Source organism: Coregonus lavaretus (genome assembly GCF_964263955.1).
Source record: "Coregonus lavaretus genome assembly, contig: HAP1_SCAFFOLD_628, whole genome shotgun sequence".
Taxonomy (NCBI): domain Eukaryota; kingdom Metazoa; phylum Chordata; class Actinopteri; order Salmoniformes; family Salmonidae; genus Coregonus; species Coregonus lavaretus.
This window is the reverse complement of record NW_028161614.1, coordinates 4,912-22,500: the sequence shown is the minus strand read 5'-3', so window position 1 is coordinate 22,500 and position 17,589 is coordinate 4,912. Positions and strand designations below refer to the sequence as shown.

Here is a 17,589-nt window from a genome sequence, read left to right as displayed (position 1 = left end):
AAGGAAGTCTCGAGGTTTTGCTCGCCTGAGGTAGAGTATCTTATGATAAGCTGTAGACCACACTATTTACCAAGAGAGTTTTCATCTATATTTTTCATAGCTGTCTATTTACCACCACAAACCAATGCTGGCATTAAGATTGCACTGAATGAGTTGTACAAGGCCATTAATCAACAGGAAAACGCTCATCCAGATGCAGCGCTCCTAGTGGCCGGGGACTTTAATGCAGGGAAACTTAAATCCGTTCTACCTAATTTCTACCAGCATGTTAAATGTGCAACCAGAGGGAAAAAAACTCTAGACCACCTTTACTCCACACACAGAGACGCATACAAAGCTCTCCCTCGCCCTCCATTTGGCAAATCTGACCATAACTCTATCCTCCTGATTCCTGCTTATAAGCAAAAACTGAAGCAGGAAGCACCAGTGATTCGGTTAATAAAAAAGTGGTCAGATGACGCAGATGCTAAGCTACAGGACTGTTTTGCTAGCACAGACTGGAACATGTTCCGGGATTCTTCAGACAGCATTGAGGAGTACACCACATCAGTCACTGGCTTCATCAATAAGTGCATCGATGATGTCGTCCCCACAGTGACCGTACGTACATACCCCAACCAGAAGCCATGGATTACAGGAAACATCCGCACTGAGCTAAAGGGTAGAGCTGCCGCTTTCAAGGAACGGGACTCTAACCCGGACGCTTATAAGAAATCCCGCTATGACCTCCGACGAACCATCAAACAGGCAAAGAGTCAATACAGGTCTAAGATTGAATCATACTACACTGGCTCTGACGCTCGTCGGATGTGGCAGGGCTTGAAAACTATTACAGACTACAAAGGGAAGCACAGCCGCGAGCTGCCCAGTGACACAAGCCTACCAGACGAGCTAAACCACTTCTATGCTCGCTTCGAGGCAAGCAACACTGAAGCATGCATGAGAGCACCAGCTGTTCCGGATGACTATGTGATCACGCTCTCCGTAGCCGATGTGAGTAAGACTTTTAAGCAGGTCAACATTCACAAGGCCGCAGGGCCAGACGGATTACCAGGACGTGTACTCTGAGCATGTGCTGACCAACTGGCAAGTGTCTTCACTGACATTTTCAACATGTCCCTGACTGAGTCTGTAATACCAACATGTTTCAAGCAGACCACCATAGTCCCCGTGCCCAAGAACTCTAAGATAACCTGCCTAAATGACTACCGACCCGTAGCACTGACGTCTGTAGCCATGAAGTGCTTTGAAAGACTGGTCATGGCTCACATCAACAGCATAATCCCAGAAACCCTAGACCCACTCCAATTTGCATACCGCCCCAACAGATCCACAGATGATGCAATCTCTATCGCACTCCACACTGCCCTTTCCCACCTGGACAAGAGGAACACCTACGTGAGAATGCTATTCATTGACTACAGCTCAGCATTCAACACCATAGTGCCCTCTAAGCTCATCACTAAGCTAAGGATCCTGGGACTAAACACCTCCCTCTGCAACTGGATCCTGGACTTCCTGACGGGCCGCCCCCAGGTGGTAAGGGTAGGTAACAACACATCTGCCACACTGATCCTCAACACGGGGGCCCCTCAGGGGTGCGTGCTCAGTCCCCTCCTGTACTCTCTGTTCACCCATGACTGCATGGCCAGGCACGACTCCAACACCATCATTAAGTTTGCCGACGACACAACAGTGGTAGGCCTGATCACCGACAACGATGAGACAGCCTATAGGGAGGAGGTCAGAGATCTGGCCGTGTGGTGCCAGGACAACAACCTCTCCCTCAACGTGACCAAGACAAAGGAGATGATTGTGGACTACAGGAAAAAAAAGAGGACTGAGCACGCCCCCATTCTCATCGACGGGGCTGTAGTGGAACAGGTTGAGAGCTTCAAGTTCCTTGGTGTCCACATCACCAACGAACTATCATGGTCCAAACACACCAAGACAGTCGTGAAGAGGGCACGACAAAGCCTATTCCCCCTCAGGAGACTAAAAAGATTTGGCATGGGTCCTCAGATCCTCAAAAAATTCTACAGCTGCACCATCGAGAGCATCCTGACTGGTTGCATCACCGCCTGGTATGGCAACTGCTTGGCCTCTGACCGCAAGGCACTACAGAGGGTAGTGCGTACGGCCCAGTACATCACTGGGGCAAAGCTTCCTGCCATCCAGGACCTCTATACCAGGCGGTGTCAGAGGAAGGCCCTCAAAATTGTCAAAGACTCCAGCCACCCTAGTCATAGACTGTTCTCTCTGCTACCGCACGGCAAGCGGTACCGGAGTGCCAAGTCTAGGTCCAAAAGACTTCTCAACAGCTTCTACCCCCAAGCCATAAGACTCCTGAACAGCTAATCATGGCTACCCGGACTATTTGCACTGCCCCCCCACCCCATCCTTTTTACGCTGCTGCTACTCTGTTAAGTATTTATGCATAGTCACTTTAACTCTACCCACATGTACATATTACCTCAACTACCTCAACTAGCCGGTGCCCCCGCACATTGACTCTGCAACGGTACCCCCCTGTATATATAGCCTCCCTACTGTCACTTTATTTTACTTCTGCTCTTTTTTTCTCAACACTTTTTTTGTTGTTTTTTTATTCTTACTTTTTTGTTTAAAATAAATGCACTGTTGGTTAAGGGCTGTAAGTAAGCATTTCACTGTAATGTCTGCACCTGTTGTATTCGGCGCATGTGACCAATAAAATTTGATTTGATTTGATTTGTTTGGTGTGTGTATCTGATGCTCATATGCGTCTGTGTGTGTCTGTATTTGCCCACCTGTTTGTCCCGTAGCCGTTCTCCGTGGATGAGGAAGTGGGAGCGACCCAGGGGGGCAAGCCCCAGCTCGGGGGGCAGGACTCTGCAGACTCCCACCCTGCTCAGAGCCCCCCCGTCCTGGGCCAACCAGCCTCCACTGGAGTCATCCCTCACCATCACCACCGCTTTTACACACACGATGTAGCTGTCACTGGAGAGGGAGGGAGGGACAGAGGAAGAGAGATTATCAACATCATTATTCATAATGACATTTCCTTGAGGTTATTGATTTTATGTTCCTGGATTCTCACTCTGGTGATGATAGATTGCGGGCGTGTTTGACATCGCAACCGACTCTTAAGGCAAGTTGAGACTGAGGGTTCTAAATCACCTTCCATCATATGTAGCTACTCAATATTATTTGTAGATCAAATTCAGTCAAGATTTACCCATAAATCACGGTTTTGATACACTTGAACACGGCCACTGACTTATCAAGTGAGATATTCCTGGCAGAGAAATATCCCCATTCCAGTAATGCACAAAATGCATGACAGAAAGAGAGAGAGAGACTTCATTGAGAGAAAGAGAGAGAGAGAGACTTCATTGAGAGAAAGAGAGTGAGATAATTCATTGAGAGAAAGAGAGAGAGAAACTTCATTCAGAGAAAGAGAGAGAGAGAATTCATTGAGAGAAAGAGAGACTTCATTGAGAGAAAGAGAGAGAGAGAATTCATTGAGAGAAAGAGAGAGAGAGAGAGAATTCATTGAGAGAAAGAGAGAGATAGAAAAGGAATGAGCTCTCCAAATTAACTTGACTACAAGCTCCCTCCGTCCCCTCCCCTCTGGTTCTCTGTAGTGGTCACTAAACCAGGGCCCAGCCGTATACTGTATGGTAACCTGATACAACCCCAGCCCAGCCTCCTTTCAATAACTACACAGGACATTGGAGGAGGAGGAGGAGGAGAGGACAGGTAGGGGAGGAGGAGGAGGAGGAGAGGACAGGTAGGGGAAGAGGTGGAGGAGGTAGGGGAGGAGGTGGAGGAGGAGAGGACAGGTAGGGGAGGAGGTGGAGGAGGAGGAGGAGGAGGAGGAGAGGACAGGTAGGGGAGGAGCTGGAGGAGGAGGAGAGGACAGGTAGGGGAGGAGGTGGAGAGGACAGGTAGGGGAGGAGGAGGAGGAGGAGGAGAGGACAGGTAGGGGAGGAGGTGGAGGTGGAGGAGAGGACAGGTAGGGGAGGAGGAGGAGGAGGAGAGGACAGGTAGGGGAGGAGGTGGAGGTGGAGGAGAGGACAGGTAGGGGAGGAGGTGGAGTAGGAGGAGGAGGAGAGGACAGGTAGGGGAGGAGGTGGAGGAGGAGAGGACAGGTAGGGGAGGAGGTGGAGGAGGAGGAAAGGACAGGTAGGGGAGGAGGAGGAGAGGACAGGTAGGGGAGGAGGAGGAGGAGGAGGAGGAGGAGGAGGAGGAGGAGGAGGAGGAGGAGGAGGAGAGGACAGGTAGGGGAGGTGGAGGAGAGGACAGGTAGGGGATGAGGAGGAGGAGGAGAGGACAGGTAGGGGGGAGGTGGAGGTGGAGGAGAGGACAGGTAGGGGAGGAGGTGGAGAAGGAGGAGAGGACAGGTAGGGGAGGAGGAGGAGGTGGAGGTTAGGACAGGTAGGGGAGGAGGTGGAGGAGAGGACAGGTAGGGGAGGAGGTGGAGGAGAGGAGAGGACAGGTAGGGGAGGAGGTGGAGGAGAGGACAGGTAGGGGAGGAGGTGGAGGAGAGGAGAGGACAGGTAGGGGAGGAGGTGGAGGAGGAGAGGACAGGTAGGGGAGGAGATGGAGGAGAGGAGAGGACAGGTAGGGGAGGAGGAGAGGAGAGGACAGGTAGGGGAGGAGGAGGAGGAGAGGACAGGTAGGGGAGGAGGTGGAGGTGGAGGTGAGGACAGGTAGGGGAGGAGGTGGAGAGGACAGGTAGGGGAGGAGGTGGAGGTGGAGGTGAGGACAGGTAGGGGAGGAGGTGGAGAGGACAGGTAGGGGAGGAGGTGGAGGAGGGAGAGTAGGAAATTGAGGAAATTGTAAATAATGACTGAATGAATGGGTGTCACCACTATCTATCTGTGAGGCCATTTAGGGTGTGAGGGTGTCACCACTAATAATCTGTGAGGCCATTTGTGGTGTGAGGGTGTCACCACTATCCATCTGTGAGGCCATTTAGGGTGTGAGGGTGTAGACTATGTGCTGTGGGTCAGGGGTCCTGGAGAATAGACTGATGGCCATCAGGGGTACTGGAGAATAGACTGATGGCCATCAGGGGTCCTGGAGAATAGACTGATGGCCATATAGATTAGCCAGTAGACATGAACAGAATACAGGACATCTATCCCCCATATAGTTTAGTCTACCTGATTACTGTCAGGGAACCAACAGTAACAACACAACACTATGTAAGTCAATGCAATTCAGAACAATACAATGCAAACTGGTGGAAATACATACAACACAATCCAAAACCTCTTGAGTCAATCCAGGCGTTAGCATGGAAGCGCTCTCTCTCTCTCATGTAAACACACGCGTAACACACCCATGCTAATCTCTGATGGACAGACTACGTAAACATAACCGATGCCGTAGATCTGTCATGATCCAACGGTAGTTAAAGAGCTAGTTCGGGTGCTTCGGGTCCTCTCTGGTTATTTGGACAAATCACCACTTCACAGATGTTAGCATCTTTCCATTTTCCAGACGGGGGACATTCAGCCCATAGACTGGCCCATAACTTGTAAAGAGAGAGGGTGGAGCTCCTTGTTCTGGTTCCCCTCCTCATTCTATCTCTTCTATTAACGGACCCAGAACTTAATTGAGCAAATGACCAGGGTTAACTGAGATTACATCCACGCTAAAGTTTGACAATGAATTGTAGTCTACTGCATAGACTCAAGAGGTTTCAGATTGTCTCAGTCTTGCCTCTAACTTCCCCTGCCGCAGCTTCCTCTGGATGTGTGTTTGTCTTATATAATTAGCGTTGAAGCAGGGTTTTTGAAGGGACACACACAGGTGGCTAAACTGGTTCACCAGCTCCCACAAACACATTCACACACTACCAGAGCAAGAGACAGACAAACAGAAACAGGCTGACAGACAGAGACAGACAAACAGCCAGTCAGCCCGCCAGCCAGAGTGTTATGACCAAGAACTTTAGTTGAAAAAGAGGCGACCCGGCTTTGTGATCAATGTGACCATGCAGGCAGCTCTGCTCCAATACTGGCTGCATTTCAAGGAGAGCTCAGAATCCGCAGACATACGTCCCACTGGTAGGTTGGATTGAGTCTGCCTGTTACACAGAGATATGTGCTGCATGAGTCATCAACAGACAGCTTCTCTGCCTTCAGTCTGCATGCAGCCACCAAACCACTCTAAATATATACCAGACATACATTTTTTGTTGAAACTGGCCAAAGACAAACATGAATGGAGAGTAATTCTCATCCCCAATGACATAAGGCTGTCTAGTTGGTTTGCCTCACTCTTATGATGATAGACTGTAGACCTAGTATGAATGGAGAGTAATTCATATGAGAGGGTAGTAACCTATCCACCCTGAGATAATAGAGGGGTGAAACACAGCAGGCAGACAGGCAGACAGACAGACAGGCAGGCAGGCAGGCAGGCAGGCAGGCAGGCAGACAGACAGACCCTATAATCTGTGGTCAGGCCACAACATAGCCTGGTGCACTGGGCAAGGGGGGCGTGTCCACATAAACACATACCATACCCACACACTGGAGAGCATGCACACACACACACACACACACACACACACACACACAACAGGACAGCTACTAACTACTCCCTGTGCTGGTTCCTTCCAAACCCTCCCTCATGGTTACACCCCATCAAACACACAGGCCAATAAAACACAGAGACATATAGTCTGTCTGTCTGTCTGTCTGTCTGTCTGCCTGTCTGCCTGTCTGCCACCACTCCTTCCTAGCAGACTGTGTGATGGGATTCTAATCTGTTACCTAGGCCTGTTTCAGGTAGACTGTGTGATGGGATTCTAATCTGTTACCTAGGCCTGTTTCAGGTAGACTGTGTGATGGGATTCTAATCTGTTACCTAGGCCTGTTTCAGGTAGACTGTGTGATGGGATTCTAATCTGTTACCTAGACCTGTTTCAGGTAGACTGTGTGTGATGGGATTCTAATCTGTTACCTAGGCCTGTTTCAGGTAGACTGTGTGATGGGATTCTAATCTGTTACCTAGGCCTGTTTCAGGTAGACTGTGTGATGGGATTCTAATCTGTTACCTAGACCTGTTTCAGGTAGACTGTGTGATGGGATTCTAATCTGTTACCTAGACCTGTTTCAGGTAGACTGTGTGATGGGATTCTAATCTGTTACCTAGACCTGTTTCAGGTAGACTGTGTGTGATGGGATTCTAATCTGTTACCTAGACCTGTTTCAGGTAGACTGTGTGATGGGATTCTAATCTGTTACCTAGACCTGTTTCAGGTAGACTGTGTGATGGGATTCTAATCTGTTACCTAGACCTGTTTCAGGTAGACTGTGTGATGGGATTCTAATCTGTTACCTAGACCTGTTTCAGGTAGACTGTGTGATGGGATTCTAATCTGTTACCTAGACCTGTTTCAGGTAGACTGTGTGTGATGGGATTCTAATCTGTTACCTATACCTGTTTCAGGTAGACTGTGTGATGGGATTCTAATCTGTTACCTAGGCCTGTTTCAGGTAGACTGTGTGTGATGGGATTCTAATCTGTTACCTAGACCTGCTTCCTTCCATTTGCTCTAGTTGCCTCTCCCTTGCAGACCTGAAGGGCAGACCCATTCTGTGTGGTAGAGATAGAGGCAGTGAGGGCAGTTGTTGCAGCACAGGGACTGGTAGGCTACATACAGACAGATTGATGTAGAGGTTAGCTGATCTACTGATATTCCTAGTCTGCATACCACATACAGTAGTCCTATCATGACAGGCTGGTTATAGGAAGAACCATTCTAGTCATATTGATCATTCTGATTATAGGAAGAACCATTCTAGTCATATTGATCATTCTGATTATAGGAAGAACCATTCTAGTCATATTGATCATTCTGATTATAGGAAGAACCATTCTAGTCATATTGATCATTCTGATTATAGGAAGAACCATTCTAGTCATATTGATCATTCTGATTATAGGAAGAACCATTCTAGTCATATTGATCATTCTGATTATAGGAAGAACCATTCTAGTCATATTGATCCTTCTGATTATAGGAAGAACCATTCTAGTCATATTGATCATTCTGATTATAGGAAGAACCATTCTAGTCATATTGATCATTCTGATTATAGGAAGAACCATTCTAGTCATATTGATCATTCTGATTATAGGAAGAACCATTCTAGTCATATTGATCATTCTGATTATAGGAAGAACCATTCTAGTCATATTGATCATTCTGATTATAGGAAGAACCATTCTAGTCATATTGATCATTCTGATTATAGGAAGAACCATTCTAGTCATATTGATCATTCTGATTATAGGAAGAACCATTCTAGTCATATTGATCATTCTGATTATAGGAAGAACCATTCTAGTCATATTGATCATTCTGATTATAGGAAGAACCATTCTAGTCATATTGATCATTCTGATTATAGGAAGAACCATTCTAGTCATATTGATCATTCTGATTATAGGAAGAACCATTCTAGTCATATTGATCATTCTGATTATAGGAAGAACCATTCTAGTCATATTGATCATTCTGATTATAGGAAGAACCATTCTAGTCATATTGATCATTCTGAATATAGAAAGAACCATTCTAGTGATATTGATCATTCTGATTATAGGAAGAACCATTCTAGTCATATTGATCATTCTGATTATAGGAAGAACCATTCTAGTCATATTGATCATTCTGATTATAGGAAGAACCATTCTAGTCATATTGATCATTCTGATTATAGGAAGAACCATTCTAGTCATATTGATCATTCTGATTATAGGAAGAACCATTCTAGTCATATTGATCATTCTGATTATAGGAAGAACCATTCTAGTCATATTGATCATTCTGATTATAGGAAGAACCATTCTAGTCATATTGATCATTCTGATTATAGGAAGAACCATTCTAGTCATATTGATCATTCTGATTATAGGAAGAACCATTCTAGTCATATTGATCATTCTGATTATAGGAAGAACCATTCTAGTCATATTGATCATTCTGATTATAGGAAGAACCATTCTAGTCATATTGATCATTCTGATTATAGGAAGAACCATTCTGGTGATATTGATCATTCTGATTATAAGAAGAACCATTCTAGTCATATTGATCATTCTGATTATAGGAAGAACCATTCTAGTCATATTGATCATTCTGGTTATAGGAAGAACCATTCTAGTCATATTGATCATTCTGATTATAGGAAGAACCATTCTAGTCATATTGATCATTCTGATTATAGGAAGAACCATTCTGGTGATATTGATCATTCTGATTATAGGAAGAACCATTCTAGTCATATTGATCATTCTGATTATAGGAAGAACCATTCTAGTCATATTGATCATTCTGATTATAGGAAGAACCATTCTAGTGATATTGATCATTCTGATTATAGGAAGAACCATTCTAGTCATATTGATCATTCTGATTATAGGAAGAACCATTCTAGTCATATTGATCATTCTGATTATAGGAAGAACCATTCTAGTCATATTGATCATTCTGATTATAGGAAGAACCATTCTAGTCATATTGATCATTCTGATTATAGGAAGAACCATTCTAGTCATATTGATCATTCTGATTATAGGAAGAACCATTCTAGTCATATTGATCATTCTGATTATAGGAAGAACCATTCTAGTCATATTGATCATTCTGATTATAGGAAGAACCATTCTGGTGATATTGATCATTCTGATTATAGGAAGAACCATTCTAGTCATATTGATCATTCTGATTATAGGAAGAACCATTCTAGTCATATTGATCATTCTGATTATAGGAAGAACCATTCTAGTGATATTGATCATTCTGATTATAGGAAGAACCATTCTAGTCATATTGATCATTCTGATTATAGGAAGAACCATTCTGGTGATATTGATCATTCTGATTATAGGAAGAACCATTCTAGTCATATTGATCATTCTGATTATAGGAAGAACCATTCTAGTCATATTGATCATTCTGATTATAGGAAGAACCATTCTAGTGATATTGATCATTCTGATTATAGGAAGAACCATTCTAGTCATATTGATCATTCTGATTATAGGAAGAACCATTCTAGTCATATTGATCATTCTGATTATAGGAAGAACCATTCTAGTGATATTGATCATTCTGATTATAGGAAGAACCATTCTAGTCATATTGATCATTCTGATTATAGGAAGAACCATTCTAGTCATATTGATCATTCTCCTTTACTTCAACAGTTTTAGTTGACTAGCTTTAAGAACCAAGAAAGGGTGAAGCCGTGTTTGTTTTAGACCATGCAGTCTCTCTCTCTGTCCCTCCCTCCCTCCCTCCCTCCCTCCCTCTCCTATCCACATCATGTGGAACACATCCTTGGTCACAGTACTTCCTGTGTTCTCCTCAGCTCATCATTGCTTGCTTTCTGGAGCATTTCTGTAAGGTTCTATATCAGAGCCCAAACAATGGCTTTTCATTGTATTTCTGTAAGGTTCTATATCAGAGCCCAAACAATGGCTTTTCATTGTATTTCTGTAAGGTTCTATATCAGGGCCCAAACAATGGCTTTTCATTGTATTTCTGTAAGGTTCTATATCAGAGCCCAACAATGGCTTTTCATTGTATTTCTGTAAGGTTCTATATCAGAGCCCAAACAATGGCTTTTCATTGTATTTCTGTAAGGTTCTATATCAGGGCCCAACAATGGCTTTTCATTGTATTTCTGTAAGGTTCTATATCAGGGCCCAACAATGGCTTTTCATTGTATTTCTGTAAGGTTCTATATCAGGGCCCAACAATGGCTTTCCATTGTATTTCTGTAAGGTTCTATATCAGGGCCCAACAATGGCTTTTCATTGTATTTCTGTAAGGTTCTATATCAGGGCCCAACAATGGCTTTTCATTGTATTTCTGTAAGGTTCTATATCAGGGCCCAACAATGGCTTTCCATTGTATTTCTGTAAGGTTCTATATCAGGGCCCAACAATGGCTTTTCATTGTATTTCTGTAAGGTTCTATATCAGGGCCCCAAACAAAGTTTGTTCTTGTCATGGATTTATTTTCCATATGGGTCCATGTGTTTGTTCTTGTCATGGATTTGCTCAACTCCTGGGCTCCCGAGTGGCGCAGTGGTCTAAGGCACTGCATCTCAGTGCTTGAGGCGTCACTACAGACCCTCTGGTTCGATTCCAGGCTGTATCACAACCGGCCGTGATTGGGAGTCCCATAGGACAGTGCACAATTGGCCCAGGTTTGGCCGGTGTAGGCCGTCATTGTAAATAAGAATTTGTTCTTAACTGACTTGCCTAGTTAAATAAAGGTATAAATAAATCCTGTCTCGTATCCTGTTGAAAAAGGTAATAGGTCATGGAATAGAGATGGGGAGGAGCCGGAACATGGACAACAATTTGCTTGTATGAAATTAGACTTTCCTCCACTTGTGCGTCATTATGCAAATGAAGTTTACAGGGGTGGAATAAATTTATAAAGTGATAAAAACAAATTAAGTTAGTTATGCAAGACATTTTCTAGATAGGAAGATAAGTAGCATATTGTTTTTAAACGTATGCATGCTTTTCTCCTCCGACAAAACAACAGCTGAAGCAAAGGGGACGTGGCAGATTTCAAAACTCTTCCAATAAGGACTTAGGTAGGATACACGACTATCCTGGATGAAAGGGGGCCATGGAGGAGGGGAGGACGCTCTTCCGTTCGCCTACTAACCAACTGACATCTCCCCCGCCACTCGACCACTTATCGGTTTCCGGGTCACGTTGGAGAGAGGACAGAGGGGAGAGGGTGGAGGACTTTTGCCCAAATGAGACAAGACCAGAGAGGCCAGGGAGTCACCTTGGGAACGTAAGCTTCCGTCCGGAATAAGGTTACAGGGATATCACTTTTTCCAAATGGGAATCTAGTGAGGGTTGTCGATGTCAGACAACTGACAGGGAAGGGTGGACATAGAATGACTGAAAGCTGGGGCTTGTTCACAGTCAGGTACTATGTCATAGAACAATCAGATAGAAATACACCATGTAGAACAAACATTCTATGTCATATTGAATGGGGTTATACTGAGCAGTCCCGTCCTGCTGGCTCAGACTAGAAGGAAGGTAGGTTTGCTGTTGACTGGGATTCTCTTTCAGCTTTTGCACTTGTCTTATCGCTCTCACATGTATGCGCGCAAGCACACACTCACACACACAGTCCAGTTATTACCTCTGTACAGGTGAAGAAAGACATTGTCTGGCTGGACATGTGGAGGGTTGCCAATAACTACAGCTGACAACTGACAGTTTTTGGATGCAACTTTCCCTCGGGGGCCTGGAGTGTCAATAATCTCCAATGAACTCACCTCAACTCATCCAAGACCAATGGTAAATAGGACTCTCTCTCATTCTCACTCTACCCATCTGGCATTCTCTGCCTCTCTCTCTGTCTCTCACTTTCTGTGTCTGTCTCTCTCCGTCTCTCTCCCTCTCTCTGTCTCTCACTTTCTGTGTCTGTCTCTCTCCGTCTCTCTGTCTCTCACTTTCTGTGTCTGTCTCTCTCCGTCTCTCTCTCTCTCTCTCTCTGTCTCTCACTTTCTGTGTCCGTCTCTCTCCGTCTCTCTCCCTCTCTGTGTCTGTTATCCTCTGTTTCAGGAGCCAGTGTTTCCCCTAGATTATTTTCCAGGAGGTGCCCTACTCCTTGCTGTGCTGTGTTTTTATTTTGTATTTATTTTGTCTGTGATGCTCTAGTACATATAGCCATGTTGCTTGGAGCTGAATGAGCTGGGAAAATACTGTACATTTTCCCAATTCTAGAAAGACATGCATGGAAATAGCATCAACTGTGGTCTGAGAGGCTTTTCCCGTTCTAATCATTCTGATTCTATGGAGACATGGCCCAACTCGTTCCCATACAGACAAATCTAAATCAAATCAAATGTTATTTGTCACATGCGCCGAATACAACAGGTGTAGACCTTACAGTGAAATGCTTACTTACAAGCCCTTAACCAACTATGCAGTTTTAAGAAAAATAAGTGTTAAGTAAAAATTAGATAAGTAAAAAAATATATATAAAAAATAAAAAATAACAAGTCATTAAAGAGCAGCATTAAAATCACAGTGGTGAGACAGGGGGTACAGTGAGTGAATGACAGACAGTGACTGACAGACAGTGAGTGTGTGTGTGTGTGTGTGTGTGTGTGTGTGTTTGTGTGTGTGTGTGTGTGTGTGTGTGTGTGTGTGTGTGTGTGTGTGTGTGTGTGTGTGTGTGTGTGTGTGTGTGTGTGTGTGTAGCGGTTTAACCAATGCTTGGTGGTCAGCTCTGGGTTACATTGCAGACCAGTGATCTATCATTTGGCATCAGTCATCTACTGAAGCACTGTCAGTGTCAGTAGCCTAGAGAATAATACGTCTTCCACAACGGTCTCTGTCCTCTCTGTGTGAGTGTGTATGTGTGTCAATGAGAGAAAGTCAACAGAGGACTCGTTATATAGTTGGAACCTTAATTTAGCTGACAATGAGTGCGGTTACATGTACACAATAATGTGATTGTTGTGGATAGTCAGGTTAATATAATAGTTTGATTAAAACGTTTACATGCTTTGCAAGAAGAACGACTTCCCTAATAATCCTGTTTACATGGGCACATCTGAAATCAGGCTACCTGATAGCACTCTGATAAATGCAGAAAATTGCGAATCAAAATAAGCGTTCTACCACAGCAAACATGTTGTTTTTGGGAAGCATATTTGATTCTGAGTTCGGATATATAAAGTGTGTATGTGAAAACTACTTCTAAGACGCATACATTCAGTTGTTCCGAACTCAATCCACTCGCGCCAAAGAGGGAGGTTCGCTGGTGCTAGAACATGCGCAGGTCAAATACACCGCTGGAACGCCGATGAAGGCGTTTATATGTCCTAATCATTTGAAAGATTGCTCAGAAAACCAGGTGTTTTAATTGGCGTATGCTAACTTCGATTTCGATCTGACGCCTATTAAGATAAGCAGAGTAAGGTGTTTACATGACTATTGGATAATCTGCCTACTACCATAATCAGTTTAATATCGCATTATTAGTGTGCCTGTAAAAGTTCTCAACGTGTCATTATGGATCAAAATAAAACCTTCAAATGTGTATTGCGTAGAATATAAAGTATTTATTTTAATAAGCAGTAGCTTAGGCCCTTACTGTAGATACCCATTATATTCATTATATTTATATGCATTTAATCCTATCCGATTGCTGTAATACGATCAGATAACTCGACAAAGTGGGCCCTGAGCATTTAGCCTGGCCTGCTGTGTGTAAGGACAACAGTTTCCTGTCTTTATAGTTTGGTTGCAGCTCTAATAGCCCTCACGTCAAGGTAACAAGGTCCCTGGCTGTAGCTATGCATGGTGAATGGGGCGCTGAAGGTTACAGCTTTTATGAATGGACGAACGTCACGCGACTGCCACGCAAACATCCCCTCCTGTGCCCTTCGCCCTTCCGACAGCTATCTATCTGGATCTGCATGACTGACATTCTACAGAGCCTGTCTCTGCTTTCAAAGCAATAGGCTAGGCCCACTTATGATTCAGCATGCACACGCAGCATTAAAGGTGAATAGCCTATTGAATATTGCCAATAAAAGACACTGTAAATAGGAGTTGCCAACAAGAAATATCAACATTTTCTCTGCAACTCATGCCAGAATGTGTAGAATTGCGGCCAAATGCACAATTTTCTCTACACCAACAAGAGGGGTGTGAACAGTTTGTGTCATGAATGTTCCCCAATGCTGGAAGGGGAGACTGAGTGAAAAAGTTTGGGAACCCCTGGCCTAAACAACATTAAAATGACCCAAAGACAAAACTCAGACAGCTACAGGCCTAGACTACGCAAGTGCCTCTGTTTACATTTCAAATGCTTTCGATTTGAGCAAGATAAAGGAAGGCAGGGCACTATGATTCAGACTTTATGAATAGCCTAGGGTACAAAGAAACTGGAATAACGATCGAATGCTAGAATAAATGTCACGTGACCCGTCCATAGATAAACAAATTGGTTGATGTTTTCGGGTAAACTTTGCAAGACAAGCCCTGTCGTCCTCGATTGGTGTTTTTATGAATGAAGCGTGCTCCCGGGAAGACTTCCCCTAGTCACAGTTTGAAGCAAACATACTTTTGAACTATGGCCTAGACACAAATAACCAAACGAATAGCTACAAAGTAACAAAAAACGATAGTCTCTGTTCCATCCGTCAATAGAATGGAACTTGTTTCGAACTTGGTTACATATTTATGAAGGCCCTACTGCTGCTAATCGCTTTACAACATGTTTCCGATCCACCCACGCTGCAACCCCCACCCCGTTAACGATTATGCAAATGAGAGCGATTCCGAAAAGGGACGGTGGATGGGGCATATCGGATATCTCATATCCTCCTTCCGAAAAGAGTTCCCCCCAGCCACAGCTTGAACAAACAAACATAGAACGATAGCCTAAACGAATGTTGCATAGGCTCCGCGACAATATTAACTGCAAAGTAAAGAGAAACGATAGGCTCTGTTCCATCCGTCGATAGAATGTAACTGTTAGAACGTTAAGAGTTTCTAACTTGGTTACGTTTTAAAAGGCCCTACTACTGATCGCTTTACAACATGTTTCCGATCCACCCACGCCGCAACCACCACCCCTCGTCTCTCTCCGCAAGACAGAGTCCGTAGACTAAAGCAAGGCGGGGGCCCTAAACCCCCCCGTCCTCTTCTGCTTTCACATTTTAGTCATTTAGCAGACGCTCTTATCCAGAGCGACTTACAGTTAGTGAGTGTATACATTTTTCATACTGGTCCCCCGTGGGAATCGAACCCACAACCCTGGCGTTGCAAGCGCCATGCTCTACCAACTGAGCTACACCGGACTACTGTCAATATATAGCCTAACCCCCCATGCCACAGACCATTTTCAAACTTTGTAAAATGCCTATTTTTAAACTGAAACAGCTCCACAAGGCATTCGTTTCCAACAAATAAAATGTAACTTAGTTGAGCATTTCTCAAAGGGAAATATATATATATATTGGAGTCTATATTTACTAGCCTAACATGTGTGGTTCCAATTTGACAATCGCTCCATCAGTTGCAGGTTGACTGGGCAGCCAGGCTAGTAATTTTCTACTAGCCCGGGTCCAAAATCTGTGCCATGCGATATTATGGGCACATTTTCTACTAGCCCGGTCTAAAAAGTAACCTACTTGCCTCGGGCTATCTTCATTTGTACCGTTGTTTGAAACACTCAAAATGTTCAACTCTGCCCGACAATCGTAGCTTAGTGCAGACCTACTGTGTCATGTTTTATTATTGTATTCTTTGCGATTCTTTCTGCCTAATGAAAAGCGCTAATGAAGTTGAAGAAATTGTTATCATTATTATACTTACTCGTTTGGATGTGTTTCTTCTATCATTTTTCCCGTTTCACCTGAAATAATATCCCAATGCGGGTGCATATTTTTTGGCCGTCATTTTTTTTCAACACCTATCCTCAGTCCTTTCCCTTCTACTCCGCATAGTAGCCTATCTTTCCGCTGCCTTTGTGTGAATACCTAACGCTCTCTGCTTCAGTCTTAGACTACAGTAGGTCTCTCTCTCTCTGCTGTCCTTTTCTTGTCAAGCCAACCAGTTGCTTGTGTAAAATAAAGACTATCCGAAAGTTTATAATCCTCAGGTTAATACGGTGAAGTAAAATGTTGCCTCCTAAATTCTGGGGGCCCGGTTTTCGACGGCCCGTTCAGCGTTGCTGAATGGGCACTATCGTTACCGAGGGGTGGCCCCGCTAGAGCCCCATCGCTCGCTACTCCATGTTGGATTGTGCAGGCAGCCCTACGTCACGGCCGACACCGGCGAAGGAGATGCCGCGTTCACAACAACTGGGAACTCGGAAATTTCCGAATTCAGTCCGTCCAAGACAACTGGATTTCTGAAATTCCAACTCGGCAACTCGGGCCTCTTTCTAGAGCTCCGACGTTCCGACCTGAAGATCACAGAAGTCATGATTTGAGCACGTATTTTTCCAAGTTCCCAGTTGTCTTGAAAGCACCAACAGTTTTTGTCAGATTTGACTTTTCATAGCAGATTAGAATAATCAACATAGCAGGTTAGGATAATTAGATTAAGGTTAGGGTTAGCTAAAACGCAACAACAAAAAACTTTTGATATTAATTTGACAAAAGCTGTAGGCTATCCCTTCTAGCCATTACCACTACAGGCCGAGTGCTTGGTCCCTGTGGACAGTAACCTAGTCCTACTTGATGCCGTTCAGCTAATTTTTACTAACTCAGAGCGATTTGCTTATATTTCTGTGCAATGAACCCTCCAATCGAACTCAGACCACTCAAAAGAGCCCCCCCCCCCCCCCATCCCCACCCCGCCCTCAAAGGTTCACAAACCGAACTGAGACCAAGCTACAAAAGTGGCCCCGCCCTCAAAGGTTCACAAACCGAACTCAGACCAAGCTACAAAAGTGGCCCCGCCCTCAAAGGTTCACAAACCGAACTGAGACCAAGCTACAAAAGTGGCCCCGCCCTCAAAGGTTCACAAACCGAACTGAGACCAAGCTACAAAAGTGGCTCCGCCCTCAAAGGT

The 17,589-nt window shown here is 44.4% G+C and overlaps 1 protein-coding gene across 1 annotated transcript in view; it reads right to left on the bottom strand.

Moving 5' to 3' along the window:
• The window catches only part of LOC311120344 (sprouty-related, EVH1 domain-containing protein 2-like), a 26,621-nt gene extending 9,806 nt beyond the window's left edge, over positions 1-16,815 (bottom strand). The window contains exons 1-2 of the mRNA XM_084194963.1: positions 16,387-16,815; positions 2,790-2,979 (exon numbers count right to left, since the gene is read on the bottom strand). Of these exons, the coding sequence (XP_084051089.1) occupies positions 2,790-2,979; positions 16,387-16,454 (258 nt within the window). The 5' untranslated portion in view covers positions 16,455-16,815. The remainder of the gene's footprint in view (positions 1-2,789; positions 2,980-16,386) is intronic.
• Between the last annotated feature and the right edge of the window lie 774 nt (positions 16,816-17,589).